Below are 25,124 nucleotides of genomic sequence, written 5' to 3' on the forward strand. Positions count from 1 at the left end.
CATGAGACTCTGTTTCTGTTTTTGCTTTAATATTATTTTAACATTGTTTTATCGTTTATTATTGTTTTTATATTGTTCTTTGTTTTATATGTCTTATATTTCATGTTCTATTTTATGTACAGCACTTTGTGTCAGCTGCGGCTGTTTTTAAAGGGCTTTATAAATAAAGTTGAGTTGCTAATTGCTCTCTAAAAAGTAGTTGTAGAATATTAACCTTTACAAATGGCACCACAATAACCATTTCTACACACAGCAGGAGTTAGTCAATAGGTTATAGCACCCACTTCCGTCACAGTACTGAAAAGCTGACTTAAAAAGGTTCTTCAAAGGTTCTTCAAAGAACCTAACGTGCTGCAGCTGTGACTTAAAGAACTTTTTTTTTTTTTTTTGCTTTCAGTAGCCTCAAAGAACCTTAAACAGCAAAACCCTTTGTTTCACAGCTGTACTTTCTGCTTTGGGGAATAGAAGTCGCTGTATAATTTGTAGCTGTGGACGCAGCATGTGACCCAGGAGACAGCTCGCTGTCCATGTGCTCAGTTTTTTTATTCCCATCATCTGTTTTGAGATAGTTTCCATCGAACCTGCTGAAGCTGCGTGAGCACAGGGAGCATCACCGGGCGCGTGCAGCATCCGGAGGACCGTGCGCGTTCACGCGTCGCGACATAGAGAGGGGCGGGAGAGGAGGATAGAGAGAGGGAGCGAGAGCCGTGTGGGGATGGGGGAAAGATATGGTACTGAGAATGATGGCGACCGATGCAGAGGAGATAAGAACCCAAACAAGCCCCTGTCCCATCCCCGACAACAGTTTCAGCACACTGTCCATCAAAATTACGCGGAAAAACCAGGATAGACACTGGAAGTTGCGGTTTATTTACCTGCAGTGCTGTGAGTACCGACACACATCACGACGTTTAGAGCCAAACACCGGTACAGGCCACACAAGCCCGGTCAGAAAATACTGAAACATTTTGCTGCCACGCTATGAGTGACATTTCTCACAACAGGAGTATGTTTATGAAGAAGCGAGCCTCTGTTTAACGTGTTAAAGAGGGGGTGGACAGGGATATAACGCTCGCGAGGACAAATATGGAGAAACAGCGGGAAATAAATAAATAAAAAAAACCCTGTTCATACTGCAATAAAGATATCCTACCTAGCAGAATATGTTCTAAAACGACTCATTCGGATTCACCATTTCATTCGGCATGAATGTGATGAACCGAGTAGTGCTTATGAACTCAAAATGTAACGTTCCGTTTGTGTTTGCTGTTGAAGGAACTATTTCAAAAAGTTGACATTCGTTTAAAGTGCCACTCGAGGCACACAGGAATGTTTGCTAATGAGCAAAATAACATTACATTTGAATGTTCTTTAACAAGCCACTTAGCTTACTCCTGGGTTATTTGTTTAAAATATATTAAATGTTAATGGTTAAAGGAGAAACAAGAATGAAGTAGCTTTACAAGTCATTTTTTGTAGAAAATATTGTGCTTTGATGAAATATCTGATATCAGCCTTAACATTCAAACCACTAATGGGTGAAGTGAATAACACTGATTAACTTGTTACCATGGTACCTGTCAGTAGGTGGGATGTGTAGGCAACAATAGAGCTTTTTTTAAAGAAATAGTAGGCTCATTGGTGCACATTGGACATTTTTTGATTATATGATAATATGTGGGACTGTGCAGGAATGAAAGTCGTCAACTGAATGCTTAAAGTCTGCTGTTGAAGTGCCCTTGAGCAAAGAACTCCGACTCCGTTTGCCCTAGTAATGCTGTTCAGTGACCATTAGTAGACAGCAGACCTTTTTTTTGTTTTCCCAGACAGCATTAAGTAGTTTACAACCAACTCAGCTACCTTACTTTATGCTGCAGCTGTAGCTGATCAGCACAATGATGCATGTTTTGGCCTTTTCACAGAAGACATTTTGACACGTCACAGTAGGAAAAGCACAGGTGTAAATAAAAAAAATAAAAAAAGGCTGATGGCTGAACTCCATTAATCTGCGTCGGTTTCAGGGTCATTGTATTGTTTATGCTAGTTCACTGTCATTACTTACGAGGACACATAAATAGAACATTGTTAATGTTATTAGTATCACCTGTGCTTTATTGCTAGCCGTCATGAGCTCCAAGACCAACAAGAAGCAGACAAGTAAAATGACGACTCTGTCTTTCCCAGTTAATATGACAGTAGGTACAAAATGCCATCATGCACTCAAAAAAAATGAAATGTTGACTTTAATTGAATTTATTTTGTAATTGTATTAAATTATTTCAACTGAAAAATGTTATGTAATTGAATAACATTTGCATAACATTTTTGTGTGATTTCCCAACTTATTTTAAGCCCCAGTGTGTAAGATTGGGCACTTTTTTTCAGGAAAAGCAGACATGAAATATCATACTGTATTCATAACTATGATTTCATGACCTGAAAATAATTTTGTTTTTGTCACTTGAAAATGAACCTTTTATATGTACAGTGGGAGCAGGTCCTTGAAATACTGTGTTTTGTTGTTTCTGCATTAGCCCAGAACAGACTAGATGCAACTAAATCCTGCACACTGTACCTTTAAACTGGTGTCATAACATCAAAGATATTCAGCATGGTGTCAGCAAAGGAAGAGATGCAGCAAAGTCTCACATTTTAGAGGATCAAACTAGCAACTGTTTGGTATTTTTTTGTGACAGGTGACTCACACCCACCGATGATTCACTCACATTTCACAGAAACTAAATTGGCGCTTCATGTCACACCAGGCTCAGTGGGTCATCATGACTTAAACCATGCTGATGAAACTCCTCACTGACAGGTATAAATAAGTGACTAGTGGTGAGACACGTGGCAGGGGACATTGTCCATTTCACATTTTAAGGGGGAAAAAGTTGATGGCTTCATTAGTCAGAAATTGGATTTTGGGAAGTGAACCCTTTTTTTCATATTTGTGGCATCAAATATTCTGAGATTATTTTAGCTACTTTCTGATGTAAACTATATTATGTGATGATGTCAAACTTACTAACTCACAAGCGCCAGACTGTAACATGCCTCAAGACAATAGACAGACAGTTGAGCAGTCAAAAGCAAAATGCCATTAAAAGTCTATTAAGGTCACTTTGTCCATGTTCCTGTCTCACTCTTACAATCCTGTTTGTCTGTGACACAAGTTATTGAGTCATTGTATTACATGCCTCGGCAGCTGTGTGAACACAGGCAATCTGAAAAACATTATGATGATGTCTAATTACTGACGCCATATGTCCCTAAGCCATCTTCAGAGGGCTGGTGGAGAGCACAGAGACGGATTGATAAGAGAATCATGAAAAACGATGAGGTTGATTTAAAATGACAGCTTATTTCTAGTGATGATGGGAGGTCCATGGAGTGCAAGTGATGGATTTGAATGCGACAGAGAAGTGACCCGCCTGTTCAATACAACTATGAACCTGTGCTGACAGAGGGGCTGGTTGATGATATTTATTGTTATTATAATATTGGGTCTCACAGCTGCCTTACAGTGAATGGACTTTTTGGAAATATGTAAGCCTTTTGTTGTTTTCAGACTCTGTTACTGACTTAAAGGCATGACATTAGTGTACCACAGGCATAAAAATTGATGGATAGCAGCCTGCAACCTATATTCTCTATATTCTATATTTTGTTGTTGTCAAAGCCAAAGACAAGGGGGTCTTCTCATTTAACTCTTACATTTACTTCATGCCACATGTTTCATTTACTTGAAACATATATTTCAAGTTGTAGTATCAATCACATCAAATGCAACTTGACCCAAGTTTTTTAGACCTTTATTATTCCATAGGAAAGAATAGCACACGATTGTTAAAGAACATCAGAAAACATGAAAACACCATGATGATGACCCAGACGCCAAAACTGGACAGTGACAACAACTACAAACTTACAGACTGCAGCACATAACAGTACACAGTTTGCACAACATCATTCTAGTTGTAAGTTAGTGGTAATGATGGGGCATTGAAGGTGTGTATGGCATATGGTAGCAACCCATTTTATCATCTTTTGATTTCTCAGGGTATGTTGATATCTGCTGCTGGAGGGGAGTAGTTTCAAGGTGGGCAAAGTACAGTGGGTGGTCAGGGTTATTTGCTATAATGTTGGTGTTGAATCTCAGAGTCAAAGCAGTGAGGTAGGACAAGTTGGCTGTGTGAGAATGAAGGATCTCAGAGATGATGCATGCAGTTTTGAGAAATGTATTTCGTTCTACAACTGTGAGTAAATTGAAAAAGCAGATGGAGCAGTAGAGGGGGACCAGTTACAGTGAAAGCTCAGCTGAGATATCACGGCTGGTACTAAAGTTATTTAAGTTTGTGCTGCCAGTAGACAGTAGACTTTCCATTGCAAATATCTGCTGTTCTGAACTGTTCCTGACCTGCAAATTCAAGTTTCAGTCAATATCAGTTTGTAGTTTTGACACAGCCTTAAAAATGAATGTAGGGTTACCATTACTTACACACAGCAAGTATATGATCTGGGGATCAAAGAAGACTTACAGACTTACAACTCTACTTTGACTTTAATGCCAATGACTCACTTGGACTTTTTGACTAGATTATATGACTCGATTTCCTTCCCAAAGACAAGAGACAATGACTTGAAACACAAAGTTTAGAATTAGAACTTGTCTTGGGACTTTCCTGTTTTGAAAGGATTTTATAGCCAAGCCTTTGAGACCTACTTGTGACTTGCAAGGCAATGGCTTTGTGGGATCAGCATGTTGCAGCTGTGTCAGTCCTGAGCAGAGACATTATGGACACTTCCACTTTTAAGACTTTTGCATGCTTGTCTTGTCTGAGGAGTAGCAGTAGTAGCTGACAACTTGTTTCTGTACAGATATTTGTTTTAAGAAGTTAAGAAGTCTTAATTGTATGACTTTCAGGTCACTTTGATCTCACAAAGCTCTGTTTGTCTTCCTAGATTTCTTGACCATTGCAACAATATTGGGAACTGGAATCTTAGGTGAGTACTTCTATTTTCTTACTTTAGATTCAAAAATGACAAAAGTCAACACATACTACATCCTGAGCATTTATTGGAGAGTGAACTTCTTTCTCACACAGTCTCAGTTAAACATGATCCTTCTTCACAATTTAGAATGGTTGTACTGAATTGTGACAGGTTACAGGTATACAGGTGTGTATAGGCTTGTTTCACTAAACTAATATGGATGGAACATGTTTGTTTTTTCTACTAGACTTCCTTTTTTATAATATCAGTTCATTTGCACTATAATTAAGGCTCTGTCTATCTCTTAGCTTTCATTGGCAGAGCAAATTTAACTGTGGTTTATGAAGTGTAGTTAACACCAGAGAGATTTTTGTAGAGGTGGAAATTACATGGGACATTACATTTAACTACTTTGTTTTCAGCAGGGTCTTCATGTAGTTCCACAAAGGTGGAGCCCTTCCAAGTTAATACTTCAATCACTTAAATCTCATATTGAAATCAGCACTATCCATAAAATTTTATGGTGAGTTTGAGTCTGAGTGGAAAGGAGTGTCTGTGCAAGAGAAAGACGAGCAGTGACAGTGATAGACAGGCAGGTAGATATGCTCACAATAAGTCAGACATTCTCTAGCACATGTATTCTAATCTACTGAATGGTGGGAATCAAATTCAGAAAGTGTTGAACATTATTTCAATTTCTAGGTCTTCCGGTGACAATATCCCATTCTGGACTGGTGCCTTTCCTCTTCTCCTTTCTTGTTGGCTTCTTTGTCCAGGTAAGCAACACATGGCCTGAATGGAACCTCATTTTCTTGTAAATCTGGCATGGTTTGCGGAAATTCAAGATAATGCTAAATTAGCACAAATAAGTCTCCAAAATGAGATCCTCTCACTAACAAAGACTACAGTGAGAAAGCAGTCGAGATGAAGTACCATTTCCTGGACAAAGGTTACACCACCTCTGTGTCTGGAGGAGGTTTAGGTGGCTTTGTCAGATCAGTCACCTGAAGAGAAAAGAAAAGACTCATGCACACAGTGAGCAAACAGTCTTGAAATACTGGTGTATGTGGCCAAAGATTTGGCATAACTTATATAATAAATTGGTATGAAGGCATTTTCTTGATGAGAAACTAAGGAAAGTAATATGTGATAAGACAACAGAAGACAACAATTTTTTGAGACTGAGAACTAGATGAAGAGATTAGTTGGATTACGGTTTATTAAATTGGGATCAGATCAAACAGGATGTGAGTGTATCTACTTCCGGTACAAACCTTTTTTCCCAAACTTTATGAATACACATAAAGCAAAGTATGCGTTCCTGTATGAACTGCAAAGACTGCCCACTTAAATGCAGTGTTCTGACATTGCCCACTGTTGTTGCCACCTACCTCTCACTTCCCAGGTAAGACAAAGTTAATCTCAAACAACCCTGATACACAGTATAATTTTAGTTGCAGTACTGTACTCACTCCCTGTGTCCTGCTGTTACACCTGTTTAAAGAACAAAAATATACATTTCCATGCTCTGTTATGCAGGCCTTGCTTATCTACCTGTTTGTGGAACTTCTTCAGAAATGTCAGGTGGTGCAGCTGGAATCTCTAAAGGTAAGCAACTAAACAAACCATGCAGCAGACCTCTGACATGCAACTTTACAAAAGTAGAAACTATTGGAAAACATTCAGCAGTGAATTAAAACTTGAAAGATGATATAGAGCAGTAAATTATTGGAAATAAAAGCAGAAAATGAAATACCACTTCTTCAACTTGGATGTCATCCTCAATTTCTTTTGGATGAGCACAATGAATGTGTGAAAGAGTCTGTGTGAAGTTTGCAAAAAATATGTGACAAACACATTTAGTACAAACACATTTAGCACACTGCAGTGTCTGCTGTGGAAGAGGACTATTTTAGAAGTATACAGTTTATATTATGTGCTGCTGACAGCTGAACTTATTCTTAGGATTGATTCATTTAGCTCATCATTTAAAAACTCATGGACATTAGTAATACATGTTGACAGATAACAGGGAGAACAGTTCTGAATTTCATAACTTGGATTGATCTCTCTTTAGACTGGTGTTGCAGAGTGTATTGTGATGGATCAGGTCGGCGTGGAAAATCCAGTCCCAACAGAGGACGAGGATGAGGATGATGAGAGTGAAAATGCAGAAGAGAATGCAGGTAAGAAACCATTTATTCATTTCATTTACTTCCTAAGTACTGAATTAAAGGGGCGAAGTGTAGGATTCAGTGGCAGCTAGGGGTGTAATTGCTGCTTGCAACTGCCTCACCTTCCTGACAGAGAGGACAAACTTGGGTGGTGGTGAAATGCACAAAAAAGATTTTCAGGTGATTATATATTCATGAAAACATAGTTATGAATATTATATTCAATTTCTGTCACATAGAGCCACCTAAATATTATATGCTGGACCTTATTTTATTATTAAAATAAGTTAATTGTCTTCATAACAGTAACCTGCATGGTAAGAACTTGATTGATTTGTGGATTACACAGATAACTCCATGTAATTGGTCTGATAAATACCTGATAAAGAAGACTGTAGTGCACAGCACATGTCTGTCTTTATTCTATGTCTCCTGAGCATTGGAATTAAATTGAAGCTACTTTTCCACTCACCTGGATTTCCTGTCACTCAGCATTTACATTTATTTGATCCAAATAGCCTTTAGTACAGCGAATCACACACCTGCACTCACATGGAAGCAACACAGATTCCAAATTGTTTGCATCGTTTTTTTCTAAGTAGGCATTAGGATTTATTTCAAAACTATAACTCAAGTTACATATTTCAAATGCCCTCACTGTTGCAATATTTCGCATTGAATTACATCACTTTGCACCATAACCTGCAGCATCGGTACAAGGCTAATTTAAATTGTATTGATCTGTTAACTAGATGTTTCGGATCACTGCTTGCGTAGTGAGATATTAATCAAACAGGTCTCTCTTGGTGAGATACACACACCCTGAAGCCTCATTTGTTAAAGGAAAAAAATCTAATATAAAAGCATCATTTTAAAACATAAACCAGAAGAGACAGTGATGGCAAGTCGCCAAAGTTGTGTCCCTGTCTATATATTAGTTCATAATATACAGACAGCACTAAAATAAGAGAAGTAGAGAAGTAGATTTCCTCAGCTCTGATCCGATCTGTAGTCAGCTCTTCTTCTTTAGTGTTTTTTTAGCCAGTGTTAGTCTGGACATAATTCCTCTCTTCTTCCCTGGCATGGTTTTAATGTGAGGAGATGCAGAAAGTGTTGGTACCATAACAATGATTTAACCTACATTGTAAAAAGAAAACTGATGTTTTTACGGTAAAGAACTGGCAGCTGTGGTTGCCAGAATTTTACCATAAAAAATACGCCTTTTGTTTAGTTTTTATAGAGACCTGCAGGGAAGACCTGGAAGTTAGCATCACCTACACACATTAGATGTGTGAATATTGCAGAAAAAAAAGGTTAATCAAAAATCAAATCAAATCAATTTTATTTGTATAGCCCAAAGTCACAAAATACATTTGCCTCAGAGGGCTTTACAATCTGTACAGGGAGTGACACCCTCTGTCCTTAGACCCTCGGTTCGAGTGAGGAAAAACTTGCCCACAAAAAACCTTTATAACAGGGAAAAAATGTGGAAGAAACCTCAGGAAGAGCCACAGAGGAGGGATCCCTCTCCCAGGACGGACAGACGTGCAATGGATGTCACGTGTACAGGACAAATCAACACAAACATATTGTACAATTACAATGACTGATAAAATGACAATGAATTACAATGAATGATAAAATGACCACAGTAGCAGATATGGTAGTAATAATGACAGTAATAAAATGCGTAGTGGACGTCGTGCAGGATCACAGCAGCAGCCACGATCCACGAGAACCTGCTGGACGACAAAGCACAGACCATCCGGGGAGTTTGGTTAGTAAACATGCATTATGAGACATGTCCACAGATGGAGAGAGAGAGGGAGAGGGAGAGAGAGAGAGAGGAGAGAGAGAGAAGAAAGAAAGAAAGAAAGAAAGAAAGAAAGAAAGAAAGAAAGAAAGAAAGAAGGAGAGAGTGAAAGTGAAAGAGAGGGTTGTGACTGCATCTTCAAGAGCTGGAGCTGGAGGCCAGGGTGATCCCATCTAAAGTAACGAAGTCTCTAGAAAGAGAGTTTCTGAGGTGTTTGGGTCCAATTAGAAGAACTTCAGTTTTGTCTGAATTTAACATAAAAAAATTGTACGTCATCCAACTTTTTATATCCTTAAGGCAGTTTAGTTAACGGATTGGTTGCATCAGGCTTGATCGATAAATATAATTGGGTGTCGTCAGCATAACAATGAAAATTGATAGAGTGATTCCTAATTGTTCCCTAAAGGAAGCATGTATTAAACTAAATAGAAGTGGTCCTAGTACAGAACCTTGTGGGACTCCATGACAAACTTTGGTATGCATGGAGGATTCATCATTGACGTGAACAAACTGAGATCGATCTAAGAAATACGATTTAAACCAGCTTAGGGCGGTTCCTTTGATGCCAATTTGATGTTCTAGTCTCTGTAAAAGAATTTGATGGTCAATGGTGTCAAATGCAGCCACTAAGATCTAACAGGACAAGTACAGAGATGAGTCCTTTGTCTGATGCCATTAGGGTCATTTGTACTTTGACTAATGCGTCTCTGTGCTATGATGCACTCTAAATCCTGACTGAAAATCTCAAATAGACTATTGATGGAGAAAGTCACACACTGATTAGCTACAGCTTTCTCAAGTATCTTAGACAGAAAGGGAAGGTTTGATATCGGTAATTTGCTAAGACCTCTGGGTCTAGAGTGGGCTTTTTAAGAAGAGGTTTAATTACAGCTACCTTAAAGGACTGTGGTACATATCCTGATAATAAAGACAGTTAATCGTATCCAATAAAGAATGAACCTAGAGGTAAAACCATCCTTGAGCAGCCTGGTTGGGATGGGTCTAAAGACAGGTTGACGGCTTAGCTGCGAAATGATTAAAGTTATTTGATGAAGGTCGATGGGAGAAAAATATCAGGTTTTACAGCTGTTTCCAAACTTGCTGTATCAGAATGCAGATCAATGCCTGTTGAGGGCAAGAGGTGATTAATTTTGTCTCTAATAGTTATAATCTTATCATTAAAGAAGCTCATGAAGTCATTGCTACTTAGACCTAAAGGAATAGATGGTTCAGTAGAGCTGTGATTCTCTGTTAGCCTGGCTACAGTGCTGTGACGAGAAACCTGGGTTGTTCTTATTCTCCTTAATGAAGAGTAGTAGGCTGCTCTGGCATTACGGAGAGCCTTCCTGTATGTTTTGAGTTATCTTGCCAGACTAGATGAGATTCTTCCAGTTTAGTGGAACGCCTTTGCGTTCGATTTACGTGCTCTTGCTTTAATTTACGAGTCTGCTGGCTATACCATGGTGCTAGCCTTCTTTGTTTAATTGTCTTCTTTTTCAGAGGTGTGCAATAGAGTCTAGAGTTGTCCGTAATGAGCCTGTAATACTATCACAAGATGGTCTATTTGTGAGGGCTAAAGAAAGCAGACAAGTCCTCTGTTACAGTTAGACATGGCATTGAATTCAATGCTGAAGGAATCACTTCCTTAAATTTGCCTACAGCACTATCAGATAAACATCTGCTGTAAGAGTTTCTACACAAAGGCTTATAGTCCGGTAGTGAACTCAAAGGTTATTAAAAAATGGTCAGACAGAAGAGGATTCTGTGGAAAGACTATTAGATTATCAATTTCAATGCCATATGAAAGAACAAGATCAGTGGTGTGATTCAGACAATGAGTCGGTTTATTTACACTTTGACAAAAGCCAATTGAGTCTAATAAAGAGATAAACGCAGTACTAAGACTATCATTGTGGTTGTCCACATGAATGTTAAAATCACCTACAATAATTACTTTATCTGTTTTAAGGATCAAGCCTAATGCAAATTCTGCAAATTCAGATAAAAATTCAGAATAGGACCAGGAGCTCCGATATACTGTAACAATAAAATTGGCTGCGATGTTTTCCAGGTTGGGTGAGTGAGGCTAAGAACAGACTTTCAAATTAATTATAATTTAGTTTAGGTTTAGGATTTATTAATAGACTTGGTCAAATATGGCTCCAACTCCACCACCTCGACCAGTACTTCGAGGACATGAGTATTATAATGACTCGGAGGAGTGGATTCATTTAAGCTAACATATTCATCCTCCTGCAGCCAGGTTTCAGTGGGACAGAACAAATCAATATCATAATCAGATATTAATTCATTGACTAAAACAGCTTAGATGACAAAGACCTGATATTCAGGAGTCCACATTTAATTCTCTTTTTTGGACTGTTGGAGATGTTGATTTAATTTTTATTAAGTGTTTTGATGAACTCCTCTTCTGTTTGTTTTATCTTTAATAATGTAGGTGGACAGGGACAGACACAGTCTCTATACTAAGGACTGGTGGGCAACTGCTCTAATGGAGGCGCAAGAGCGTGTAGACTGCAGCCTGCACCTGCTCAACTCTGGGTGTCAATGATTTTGGTCAGCCAATAAACTTGGCCATATTTCTAGATATGAGAGCTGCTCCATCCAAGTGGGATGGATGCCGTCTCTCCTAATCAGACCAGTTTTCCCCAGAAAGGTGTCCAATTGTCTATGAAGCCCACATCGTTTGCTGGACACCACCTCGACAGCCAGCGGTGAAATGACGACATGCGGCTAAACATGTCATCACTGTCACATTGGGGAGGGGACGGAGAAAACTAGGAGTCCGACATCGTTTTGGCGTTTCACACACCGATAAAACATTAATTTTAGTGACCTCCGAGCAGGCGCAATCGGGTGTCATTACCGCCGCCCGACGTGATGAATAACAATCTTACTGTATTTACGCTTATCTTTAGCCAGCAGTTTCAAAAAGATTCGAGTGTCGCCCGCTCTGTTCCCGGCGGGATGCATTTAACTATGGCCCCAGTCACCAGAGCCCCCCCCGGTTCTTTGGTAAGTCTTGTGTTTCGCTCCTTACAGTTTCGGACTATGGAGAAGCTGCCAATGACCAGACGTTCCAGGCTCTCCAGCGGGTTTGTGTGGTGTGTCGTGCGCGGGAAGGAAAAATCTGTTGAAAGTGGGGTGGGGGTTGGTGGGTGGGGTGGGTGGTGGGGGGGGGTTTGGTGGGTTGGTGTGGGGGGGGTGGTGGTGGGGTGGTTTTTTTGGGGTTGTGTGGGTTGGGTTTGTGTTGTGGGGGGTTGGGGTGGGTTGTGGTGGTTTTGTGTGGTGGGTGGGGGGGGGGTGTGGGTGGGGGGGGGGTGGTGGGGTTTGGGGGTGGTGTTGGGTTGGTGGGGGGGGTGGTGGTGGGTTGTTGGTGGTTTGGTGTGGGTGGTTGGGTGTTTGTGTGAGGGGGTGGTTGGTTTTGTTTGTACCGGGTGGGTTTTCAGTTTGGGGCTGGCTATTCCTCTCGAACAGTCACCCAGCCTCCCGGCTGCTCGGGGGGAACTACGGGGGACGGCTAGTGAACTACCTGTGGCGGTTACCGCACCGGCTATACAGTGGACTGGCTAACTATCTGAGCCTACTGACTGTTCGGTGGTGTCGGTTACCATGCCTCTAACTCACTGACCCTCGCCTCCACGGAGCTACACAAATAAAACTACACTTATTACAAGTACTGTTATCACTAAAGGAGGAGCGCGAGTAACTGAACATTGTGGCACCACAGGACAGGGAGAGAGCAGGAGAGGAGGGAGTGTGAGGAGGAGAGCCAGAGAGAGCAGGCACAGATTGCAGAGTTAGTAGCGCCTACTGCTATAGTTTGGCTAGGTACTAGTTAGATGTGGCTAACAGAAACTGGTGATGAAACTTAGCAGATAGTGGTGTTACTGAGATTTAAGAGAGACCTGTGTTCGTGCCAGACAGAAACAAGTCAAAGGATAGTGCAGAGAGATAAGTAGCATAGTCGCTGACTGTTGATGGAGGAAAGCACAAAAATCTGTTCAGGTGAGCAGAGCAGAGAGCACCGTGGCAACAACACCGATAAACCGGAAGTAGGTGACCACAATACGTTCCCGCAAAGCACGGATATGTATACACTTTGTTTAGCAAGATCTTCACAAATGAATACCAGCATGAGTAAAAAATCTAATGTTAGGGTAATAGCGAACTACACGGTTGGTCACCTTGACAGTCCTCACCACCACAAACTTGAAGTGATCGTTGTGATGACATTTGAAGTCCCAGGACAACTCTGTTGTCTCATTTTAGCCACTTTTTATTATTGTATTTGTATTTAACAAACTGTATAATAATAACACCGGACACCGTCGTTGTGGCTTCAAGACGTAACTCTTTACTCTGAACCAGGTAGACATGACACCATTCCTGATTCTGGGTATTGTAGTCCTACTTACTACCCCCTCCCCTTTATAGCTAAAACTCTTTCTCCATTCAAATAAACTGTTGTTCAACTTCTTTGTTTTACTTATGAACTAAAACTGAAAACCACGTATTATCATTTTTTTTCCTTTTACATTTTAACCTTAGCATATCTTGTGGTTTAACTCCAAACTTATGAACTGTAACATCCCAAATAACTTTCTTTCCTTGGGACACACACACCTTATTGTTCACTTTATTCACCAAGTCCAGTTTGTCAGGCGCTTTGTCACCCGACCACTTCTGGTTTAACGGTCGGAGGGGACTCTGATTCTCCTGAGGAGCCTCTCTGTAGTCTCCACCATATAAGACCCTTGAGTGCTGGCTGATCCGAACGACTGCTCCTGTGTTTTCTCAGTCGTGGTACCACCATCTAGCTTATTTGACCTTGGAGTGGGTTGGGTTGTTTTTTGGTTTTTCGGTCTCGGTTTTGGTTTTGAGGTCTTGAGGGTTTGTCTCAGGTTTTGTAGTTTTTTGCCTTGCCTATGCCTTCCTCTTCTCTCCTTCATGCGAAAAAGCCTGCAGGTCTGGCCATTAGGATCCAGCTTGTGTTGATTGGGTGCTGTAGGTAAGATGTACGCAGGTTTCTCCCCATCAGCCGCTGTGCTGTGAGAACCCATGCCCCAGTGGGGTGGACCTGTAGGCCAGAAGTGCTCTACTGTAATCACTGTCTTTTTTCCACAAGTCTTGATGGTCCGAACAGCACGTTCTGCCTCCCCGTTCGCCTGAGGGTAGCGGGGGCTGCTCGTGATGTGCATGAAATTGTTCTCTTTTTGCAAACTCTCTGAACACTTGATGATGAAAACTGCGCCCATGTCGTTTATAACATACTCTGCAGTCCCGTGCCTGGCGAAAAGAATCTTTGATAGCCCTGATTGTCACCTCAGCCGAAGTGCTTTTGAGCTCTGCTATCTCAATGTATCTTGAGAAATAGTCTATGACCAGCAGGTAATCTCTCTTGGACCACTCGAATAGATCCATACCAACTTTCTGCCACGGCCGGTCCGGCAGGGGCATAGGCATCAGTGGTTCTTTGAGCTGTGATCTGTGTTTCTGACATAGGTCGCACTTTTCCACCATTTGTCCTATCTGGGCCGAATTGCCAGGCCACCAGACGGATTCTTTCGCTCTTGCTCTGCATTTTGAGATCCCCTGGTGTCCTTCGTGCAGCCGCTGTAGCACATCTGCTCTTAAGGGGGGTGGAATAACAAGTCTCTCTCCTTTCATAAGGAGGCCGTGAGCGATGTGGAGATCCGCTCTGTCCCGCCAATATGGGTTGATGTGTGGGTTAGCCTCACAGTGCTCTGGCCACCCTGTAAGACAGTATTCTGTTACCTCTGTACACACTTTATCTTCTTTCTGTGCCTTTTTGATCTCCTCCAGCTTTTTCTCTGTAGCTGGGAGAGAAGACAGCACACAGTCCACAAAAACTTCAACCTCTTTCTCCAGCTGTAGATCTCCTGCTGTAGGCGGACCCTCCATCTGCTGTGATGAGTTGCTTCCCTGGAACATGGGCGATGGTGTAGGAGAACCGCAGCAGACGCAGACGAAATCTCAGGATCCGCGGCGGGAGGTCATCTAATCCTCTTGTGCTCAACAGTGGAACCAATGGCTTATGATCGGTATGTAGTGTGAAATGCAGACCTAGCAGGTAAGATGCAAGTCTCTCACATGCCCATGTAACTGCCAACGCCTCTTTTTCTATTTGTACGTAGCGCTTCTCTGTGTCTGTTAATCCTCTCGAAATGTATGTCACTGGTCGCCATGAGCCGTCAGCCTGTTGCTGGGTGAGGGCGGCTCCCAAGCCGTATGGCGATGCATCTGCAGCAACCTTTGTCTCAGCCGTGTTGGAATACTGGGCCAACACATCTGGTGAACTCAGTATTTGTTTCAGTCTTTTGAAGGCTGTTTCCTGAGGCTCTGCCCATGTCCATTCGTTCCTCTCTTTCTGCAGTTCTTTTAGTGGTGTGGTTATTGTGGCCAACTGCGGCAAGAATTTGGCAAGGTAATTTGCCATGCCCAAGAGACGCCGCACGTCCTCCACACACGTGGGCTGTGGCAACTGTTGGATAGCCTTGACTTTATGCGGGTCAGGCCCGATGCCCTTTGCAGAGACTTTGTGGTCCACGAACATGACTTCTTCTCTTGCAAATTCACATTTCTCATTCAACGTGAGACCCTCCTGTCATACCTTCTTAAGCACACAATGCAGTCTTTGGTCATGCTCCTGCCTGTCCCTGCCATACACAAGGATGTCATCCGCATGACAGAGCACTCCATCGCAACCCTCCAACATCTGTGACATTCTCCTCTGAAAATGTTCTGGAGCGGATGCAATACCAAAAGGGAGTCGGTTGAATTGGTATCTCCCGAAAGGAGTGATGAAGGTTGTGAGGGCCCGTGATTGTGGTGTGAGAGGAATCTGCCAAAATCCAAATCGAGCATCAAGTTTGGTGAAAACTTTGGCATTTTTCATCATTGCCAATGTTTGATCCACAGCTGGAAGAATGTGACGCTCTCTTTTCACGACTGAATTCAGGGGTGTGAGATCCACACAGATCCTTGGTGGTTTCTTTCCTGGTTTGGGAACGAGAACCATTCCTGAGCACCATTCAGTCGGCTCTGTGACCTTAGAGATAACTCCCATGTCTTCCATTCTGTTTAACTCTGCCCTGACTGCGTCTCTGAGGGGCAAAGGGACCCTTCTGGGTGCTGAGAGAGCCACTGGTGTGGCACCTTGGTCAAGCTCTATGTGATAAGGCTCTTTTAACTTGCCTAGTCCCTGGAAAACATCTGGATAGGCTGCTCTAAATTCTGTCTCTGTTTCCACGACAGCATCTACTCTCTCTACAAGCTTTAACGCTATTAGTGCTGGTCTACTTAGAAGTGCATGTTCTAGTCCTGACACTATGTAGATATATTGAGAGGTGGTGCGCCCTTTTGCTGCCATGTTTGCTTTGAAACAGCCCTTTACTTTAAGTGGGTATCTGCCTGGCCCTAGCAGTCTCTTTTTTGGCTCCTGTAGTTTCCCGTCTCTCTCTGGCTTGTACAGTCTCTCCGGTATTGATGTTACATCTGCCCCACAGTCTAGCTTGAACTCAAGACTCTCCCCATTTATTTGGATTCTTTCCATCCATGGTTCTGACATTTCAGTTCCTATGTCTCCTAGAAAATAATAGTCGTCAGTCTCTGTGTCGCCCTGAATTTCTGTGACTTCACGCAGACCTACTGCCCCTCCTGATCGACATACTGCCGCGAAATGTCCTTTTTTTCCACATTTCCGACATTCTGCATCTCTCGCTGGGCAGTCTTTCCATGAATGTTTTTGTTTGCGGCCACACCTGCCACACTCTCCCTGCGGCTTTTGTTTTTGTTGCCATTTCTGTGTCCTCACTTTTTTCTTGATGTTGATGATGGCGTCCATGTTTGCTTTGTTGTCCCCCATTATGTCACTGTGGAGTATAGTCTGCTGTTTCTTTACTGTTTCACTTTGTCTGACTTTTTGTATGGCTTTAGCAAGTGTCAGATTAGAGTCCATTTGTAGCTGTTCAGACAGTCTTTTGTCTTTTATCCCAACTACAATTCTGTCTCTTATGAGCTCCTCTTTCAATACTCCAAAGCCACAATTTTCAGCAAGTTTGTACACTGCTGTGATATAAGCTTCCACAGTCTCTCCGTCAAGCTGACGTCTGTTGTTGAACTGTGCTCTCTCGAAAATAATGTTGTGCTTTCCGATGTAGTGCTGCTCAAATGCTGCTTTGACAGCCTCGTATTTCTTTTTATCTACATCAGTCAATGGTAAAACTGCTAGCACATCATCCGCTGCATCTCCCATTGCATACAGGAGTGAATTCACCTGATATTCTTCCTGCTTTGTATCGAGAGCTGTTGCGATGCGAAACCTCTCAAGCCTGCGGATCCACCGCGGCCATTCTGCTGGGCTTGAAAAGTCGAACGGGTCTGGGGGTGTTATTTGCACAGCGGTCGCCATCTGCGTTGATTCCTCGTCCTTTCGCGTTCAAAAACCACTTGTGTTAACCACTGATTTTAAGACATTTAACCAAAAACAACCTACTGACTTCCAGATGGGAGGGCGTAGTAGTGTGTAAAAATGCAAATTCATATCTTGGTTTCAGAACTTATTCCTGCAGCACTCTTTTAGCTGCTTGCTTTATATCCTGTATTTAAAGATCTGAAAATGCCACTGTCATGTATATGTTTTCCCTTAGTGCTGTAGTGTTAAGTTGTTTTTATACACCAAAACTCTTTAAAGAAAAATTTAAATTTCAGCATTGTAATCATATCCATGGATCATTAGACTTCATTATGTTTGGCTGGCTTCCACTTCTGGCTACTGGCTCTTTTGTCTTCAGTTACACTACGTAGTCACCAGAGGCGCGCATTTATCATACTGTATGATGTGTGAGTATGTGTTCATGTACCATTGTAGCTAGCACTCGCCCTTGGTTTGAATGAGCAACCAACATGACAAAGCCATCTTTATATATCGAATAACAAAAGACGTTTTCCCTGAAAGTCTTCTGAATAAAAATGGCTAATGTTTTGATATGTAATTGTCAAAGTTTAATCTCCCCTGAACACCTGTCTAATTTTATCATCTCCATTAGTAGCATCATGTGGCCAAACACTATCCAGATGTATTTACACGTTCAGACCCACAGGATATCAGACAATATGAAGAAAACCTTTCGACCGTGATTATTGGTGGATTAGTGATGAGGCTTATTTCAGGCTGATCCTGTTATTTGCTAATAAAGTGTCAAGCTCTCTCATTACAATTCTGAATGGGTCACCATGTGTGCACACATGCGTAACTGCCTATTCTCACAGGTTTGAGTACAAAGACACAAACCCACAGCCATTGACTTTCAGAGCTTAACGTTGTTTCTACATAGGAAATGCTGTCAGGTGAACACATTTCCCCCCTCACACTACCTTAAAGGCAGAATACCAGAGAATGTATGAGTACTTAAACCAGGATGTGACCATCACCAGCTGTATCTTTGAATCACACGCCTAGTTCAGTTTTTTCATACAGAAATGAAAAGAGAGGCACTTGAAAGAATATGGACTGTTACACATACAGTGTATTAACCAAACACAACATAACTCTGTTATGTCTGAGAATACCTGCTTCTTATTTTCCAAACTTCACTTTGATCCTTTTCTTGTGACAGGATAATTGGTGAGTGTTTGAAACATTTTGTTTGAACTTGTCCAGTTTGCTCGAGCGTGGCCTCCAAGCAAAATCAATTTATGCTGAAAGCTTCACAAAGGGTTTAAAGCATGATTTAAAAACTGATTTATAATTATATGGACCAATGACTTCCTGGGCTCACACTGCTAAGCTGCTTGGGCTACCCCACTGACAGGAAAAATTATATTGCATAATGGCTAATTTGTTGTCTATGTAACTTGCCATATCTCATTTTCAGTAATACGCGTCCATGGGTTCATATTAGTGTTTGATCTTTTTTTGTGCTTAGTGCAGAGTGCTGGTGCTTTTTTCATTTTTACACATCTTAAGAAAGGCATACTGTAAAGTGAGACTATATGAAACTATTGTTCAAGAGTTATTTAGTCATTTGTGAGTCAACATGAATGAAATGGGACCACAGAGCTGCCAACTTTTCAAAAAACCTTGGAATGAGATTCTGTAAGGGATGGCCAAAATTTTGTACCCCGCACACAGACACGTATGCGTTTTACCCATGTCATGCCCTGCATTCTAGTGGTTTGCGGAGCCAAAAGCCATTGATTGGGGCAGCCTACAGGTGATAGACAATATTAGTTACAGTCTGTGAAGCAAAGACAGCTGAAGAAAATTTTGGCTTAAGGAGATGTGATTTCCTGCATTGTGCTAAAAATGTGTACAGTCGTCCCTCGCTATAACACGGTTCACTTTTCGCAGACTCGCTGTTTCGCAGATTTTTTTTGTGTAGTTTTGCATGCTTTTTTTTACAGCGTGCTGAACGCGCATTGTGTTCTGCGTCCTAAATTGGCTAAGGGAGAACCGCACATGTGTTCTGCGTCCTGAATAACTAAGGGAGTACTGTACAAAATGCCTGTAAAAAGGTGTATAAAAGTGTGTGGTTAGGGGTTTTACGGCCTTAAAACATGTATAATAATTGTAAAACTTACTTCGCGGATTTCGTTTATTGCGGGTTATTTTTAGAACGAGTTATATATAAACGAGGGACCACTGTAATACTTTATTCTGATTATATGTTCTTCTGATCATAACTTGTAGGGCCTTCTAAACTTGAGCTAAATATTCATAAACCAGAAAACCACTGTTGTGCCCGTGAGTGTACTGTATGTACCTCAATATCGCCTTATTAAATTATAGACTTTTGTTTAAGATTTGACCAAGGTATTCATTGACAATCAGTGGTATTCAACCAATACTTCACTCAAACTTAATCCATTTAATTAATAAATGTATTCGTAAGAGCACTCAGATTTATGTTTAACAAAAAAATGACACAACATTAGTTAGGGAGAAATTGAAAGCCCACAGAAAAACAAATACTGAGCTTACACATCATGCAAAACATCATAAATAAATGGATCAGAAGAACATAAAAATAACATTGACAGGCTAGGATTTGTGGGCAATATTGTACTTTCCTGTGGCCTTCTTGGAGGCCTTGATGACCTCAGTGGGGGGCTCCCATCTGAAACAGGGTTCCAGGTTGGCCATCTTTGTAACTATTATCGAGGACAGGGTGCCATCTAATGTCAGGCTATATCTGGTTTTGGTGCTCGTAGACTACTTAATAGATGATAGGACATTCATGTAACAGTAACATACCTTGTTCTTTTCTTCTCAGAATGGAGAATATTTTTATTTTCTTCAGCGATTGATGTTCTACGGAAGCGCATTGCATTCACTGGATAAAAAAAAATTAGACACCTCTTAATTACGAGATAAGGAAAGGTGCCTCATTGGCCACTGCACTTCGGTAAAGTTAGAAAGATATTGGCACACCGGGAACAATAACTCTTAATTGAAACGTTGTTAAAACACAAAACACGCATATTGTCAACCTTAGCCGCTCACACGCTTTACAATACAAACCGATGTAGTCGGGCACTAGATTTTAAAGTGTAGATAGCGTTACCGCAGTACTGTATCATATTGACGTTATTGATTAATATTCCTAATAAAAATTCCCAGAAATTATGAAAAGTCCTAGTAAACACTAATGTTGTTAGTGTGGCTCCGAGGATGGCTCGTTTTGATGAACATTAGGTTGTAGCTCGTTGTCTGTCTTACTATGGTTGAAAATGTGCGTGTTTTGTGTTTTAACAACATTTCACTTAAGAGAAGAGTTATTGATCCCGGAAGTGCCAATATCTTTATAACTTTACTGAAGTGCAGTGGCCAATGAGGCACCTTTTCTGATCTCGTAATTACGAGATCCTGATCTCAAGATAAGGTGTCTAATTTTTTTTATCCAGTGAATGCAATGTGCTTCTGTAATGTTCCACTGCGCGGTTGCTTTATCCTCCTCCGACTAGCGTCTACTCGGGACAGGAAACGCAGGAAACAGTAATCCGCTGAACTCAGGGTGGGTTACACTGGCCACTTGCGCTTATCAGAGCCACCTACCCTCGCAGAGTTTTAAAAAAGAACGAACGCGTCTCTGCCCAGATTGGATTTTTTTGGGAGGCGTAAGAAATGGATGTGTGGCGTGAGAGCGTGTGAAGGCAGGCAATATGAGGGGCCGTCAGGGACATTATTCAGAAATACCTCTCACACACACTACTGAAATATTACGCTCTTACACACACTAGTGAAACGCTCTCACACACACTAGTGAAACGCTCTCACACACACTACTGAAATATTACGCTCTTACACACACTAGTGAAACGCTCTTACACACACTAGTGAAACGCTCTCACACACACTACTGAAATATTACGCTCTTACACACACTAGTGAAATGCTCTCACACACACTACTGAAATGCTCTCACACACACTACTGAGATTTCAGTGAAACCGGAAGGCATTTCAGTGTAACCGGAAGGCATTTCAGTGTAACCGGAAGGCATTTCACTTAAACCGGAAGGCGGGTTGTAAGAGGGAGCGCAGCATCGTTGGGTTGCAGATGTCGCACCAGGAGGAGCTTTCCAGTGGACTTACAGAAGCTGCCGCGCTTCCGGTTTCACTGAAATGCCTTCCGGTTTCACTGAAATCTCAGTAGTGTGTGTGAGAGCGTTTCAGTAGTGTGTGTGAGAGCATTTCAGTAGTGTGTGTGTGAGAGCATTTCAGTAGTGTGTGTGAGAGCATTTCACTAGTGTGTGTGAGAGCATTTCAGTAGTGTGTGTGAGAGCATTTCACTAGTGTGTGTAAGAGCGTAATATTTCACTAGTGTGTGTGAGAGCGTTTCACTAGTGTGTGTAAGAGCGTTTCACTAGTGTGTGTAAGAGCGTAATATTTCAGTAGTGTGTGTGAGAGGTATTTCTGAATAATGTCCCTGACGGCCCCTCATAAGGCAAAAACGTGTGTCACATGGCGAAAACGTGTGAGTTGGCAGCTCTGGGACCATGGTTTAAAGCCACTTTAAACTACTGACTGTCATTGTATAGTCCTGACATCGGCAGTCAGGCATGTTGGCTGGCAAATGTATGTCAAGGTGGCTTAACATACATCTGCTACTTTGTTTGATTAGACCTGTTGCATAGACTTTATTTTGAACTGAGCCTACCTGACAGTCCCTAAGCTCTTGTACATTAAGTGAAAATAAACCATTGATATGCACCAGATCAGCCACTGAGTCTGCATTTGAGCATTCCTTGTGTTCCTGGTTACCCTGCCTGAATCGTGACACTTGCCTAGAATTTCCATATTAGTAGTGCACATTGTGAGGTGCCACTCTTGTACTTATTGTAACTACAGTGCATTGTACTCACATCCCCGATCCAGTGCACTTCAGAATGTAAGTCAGTCAGTGAACACATCAGTGTTCATGCAGGCTGAAAGCACAGTTTAGTGCTGATTTTGACTATCCTTAGTTCAGAGTGCATTCAGTGTGTTTCTAGTCCAAGCTGTGACATTCAGTTTTGTATCAAACTATTGTATACACTGCTAATGAGGTTAGTATTTCAGCAGCCTTATTGAAAACAGAGTTATGGAAATATGTTGAAGTTTTATGCCTTTTGCTGACTTTTAATCATGAATCACGTCGGAGCTGAAAACACAGTGCTCAGTCACTAGTGAGTGGAGCTGCACTGTGAAAATGTGTAATTTGTGTCAGTGATGACGATTCAGTGAAGTCAGTTCACTCTGAAGACTCATTGATAAAGATTTGTTACTAAAGTAAATAGTTCATTTAACTACATAGCTATAAGTTACTTTACAGATGAATATTTTACATATAAAACCAATGGTCAGATTATAAAATGTGATTCATTATTGTAGATTAAACTGCTCGACATTATGTAGGTAGTGGAAGTTAGCAATGCCTCAACCAGCTACATTAAAACATCAGAATTTATCTTATGCATTTATACATGAGTAAAGATACGTTTCATACTTTATGTACTCTTTGCTGATACATGTAGTAAACTTTGAATGTAGGACTTTAACTTGTGACAGACTAGGATTGCAGTATACAAGTACTGTATTAATACTTTTATTTAAGGAAAAGATCTAAATCGTCTTTCACCAATGCTTTTACATACATTACAGATTTCAGTGTTTGCTGTTAAACATTCATTATCATTCTAATTGAATCAGACAAAAACACCTCTTACCCACAAAAGCTGCATGTTTTGAGCACGCTGAGCAGGAATTTAACATCTACTTTTATATAATAGACTTTTGCACCACCATTTATTTAACTAACTAACTAACTACTTGTTTGTCAATAATATATTATGCTTGTTAGATTATTGTGTTTAATGTACACAGTGCCAGGACCACTTACATCAAAGTTATTAACAGTATACAGACAAACAGTATAATTATGATTGGCTGTATGGTTGTGTTCTGGAAGCTGTCTGCCTGTCCATGCAGCATGCATGGGGCTCAAATCAAGAAGAGAAGCAACAGACTTCCTGGGTTACCCGAAAGAACCTGTTGCAACAGCTCTAACATTATTTGGTAGTCATCTTAGTTCAGATAAGTCAGCAGTTTAAGGAAGCGTAAATAGCTTTAACACATAATGCAATGAATAGTTTTGACAGAATATGAAAATAATGAATGGTAGATCTGAGGATTGCAACAAGGGGCTGTGATGTAACCATGGCTGCAGCCTGATGGTCTCATAGAACATTTAAACAAACCTTTGATCATTACTCTTTTCAGATTTTTCTGTCTCTTTATCTGTGTCTCCTGAAAGCATTTGTACAAAGCATTCATGATCCATATTCCCTCCTTAACCAAGGGGTTAAAAAGGGCTGCTAGATACATCTGAAGGAACTGAAGGACTTATCTTTTTGCCAGATATTTTCACATTTAACACAAACTTGTAATGAGGTCACCAGTCATCTACATCGATTTAATCTCAAGTTTAGGAGGTCTGAAGGACATTTAACATTGCTATGAGATGTTGAGACTTTGCAGTAGTTTACTGAATTCTGTCTGTCTGTCTGTCTGTCTTTCAGATACAGGTCTACTACATTCAGATGCAGTAACTTTGTATAACCAAGCTGAGAGCCTGCAGCCCAACCTTCATCTCCTCGGCCACCTCTTCCTCTCCCGGCCCATGAGTCATGCCTTTAACTGCATCCTCCTCTTCCAGTTGTAAGTTACCACTGTGATGACGGAGCCCATAATTTTACAGTCATTTTTATTTTACCAATCATACAGTAAATATCACTGAGTGTAGGAGAGACAATAGGTGGGTGGATCACTTTAGTCCATTTGTGCTGTATGTTAAGTTCAGCCTTTAACATTATGCTGTTTTCACAAAGCAGCTCCCATTTCAGATGTACAGTTTTGCCTTTCTAAACACAATTGATTGCAATTTTCTCCCAACAATATGTTTAAACCTTTCAGGTTCAGTATACCTCCACTTCACCACCAAATATTTCAATGGATTTTTTTATTGACTTTTAGTTCTTAAAGACCTCAGATAACAAGAACATAAGAAAACACAAAGGAAAACACAATGGATAAATCTATTCAGATGATGATAATATGAAAATGTAAACATTTAGTGAAAAAGTATGGGTAATAGAAAGCCTGGGCCTGAAATATAGAAGCCTGGCATTTTAAATGTTTTTTCTTACTGTCATTATAACTTCAAACCATATATATATAGATATAGATATACGATATATATATATATATTATATATATATATATATATATTATATTAGGGCTGTCATCGATTAAAAAATTAACTAATTAATCGCAAATTCTAATTATCTACAATAAATGTATCAATAAATAATGCATTTTCTGAGACTGAAGCTTATAAGGAATATTTATTTATGTAATGATCAAATTAATGTAGAATAAACTCAGATAAAGTATATGAAATTCATTCATGTTATGGCTTAAGGTGCACATATGCACAGTGCAAACAGAAAAAAGCCAGAAGAGAGAAATATACTGAGGAGTGCCACACTCCTGTAGTGTAGACTGGGTGTTTTGCTTGAGGTGATATGTTAAAGTCTGTTTACTTCTGTGAAATTTAAATT

At 40.8% G+C, this 25,124-nt stretch overlaps 1 protein-coding gene across 2 annotated transcripts in view; it reads left to right on the top strand.

The window, feature by feature from the left end:
• Positions 1-513: 513 nt before the first annotated feature.
• si:ch211-51h4.2 (uncharacterized) overlaps positions 514-25,124 on the top strand; it is an 84,570-nt gene continuing 59,959 nt past the window's right edge. Inside the window, exons 1-6 of one of the 2 annotated variants that reach the window (XM_019256464.2) lie at positions 514-885; positions 4,963-5,004; positions 5,695-5,768; positions 6,532-6,600; positions 7,070-7,178; positions 24,084-24,222. In XM_019256464.2, the coding sequence (XP_019112009.1) occupies positions 729-885; positions 4,963-5,004; positions 5,695-5,768; positions 6,532-6,600; positions 7,070-7,178; positions 24,084-24,222 (590 nt within the window). In that variant the 5' untranslated portion in view covers positions 514-728. The remainder of the gene's footprint in view (positions 886-4,962; positions 5,005-5,694; positions 5,769-6,531; positions 6,601-7,069; positions 7,179-24,083; positions 24,223-25,124) is intronic. The other variant, XM_019256465.2, reaches the window with a different exon arrangement.

Source organism: Larimichthys crocea, chromosome XVII, assembly GCF_000972845.2.
Source record: "Larimichthys crocea isolate SSNF chromosome XVII, L_crocea_2.0, whole genome shotgun sequence".
Classification (NCBI taxonomy): Eukaryota; Metazoa; Chordata; class Actinopteri; family Sciaenidae; genus Larimichthys; species Larimichthys crocea.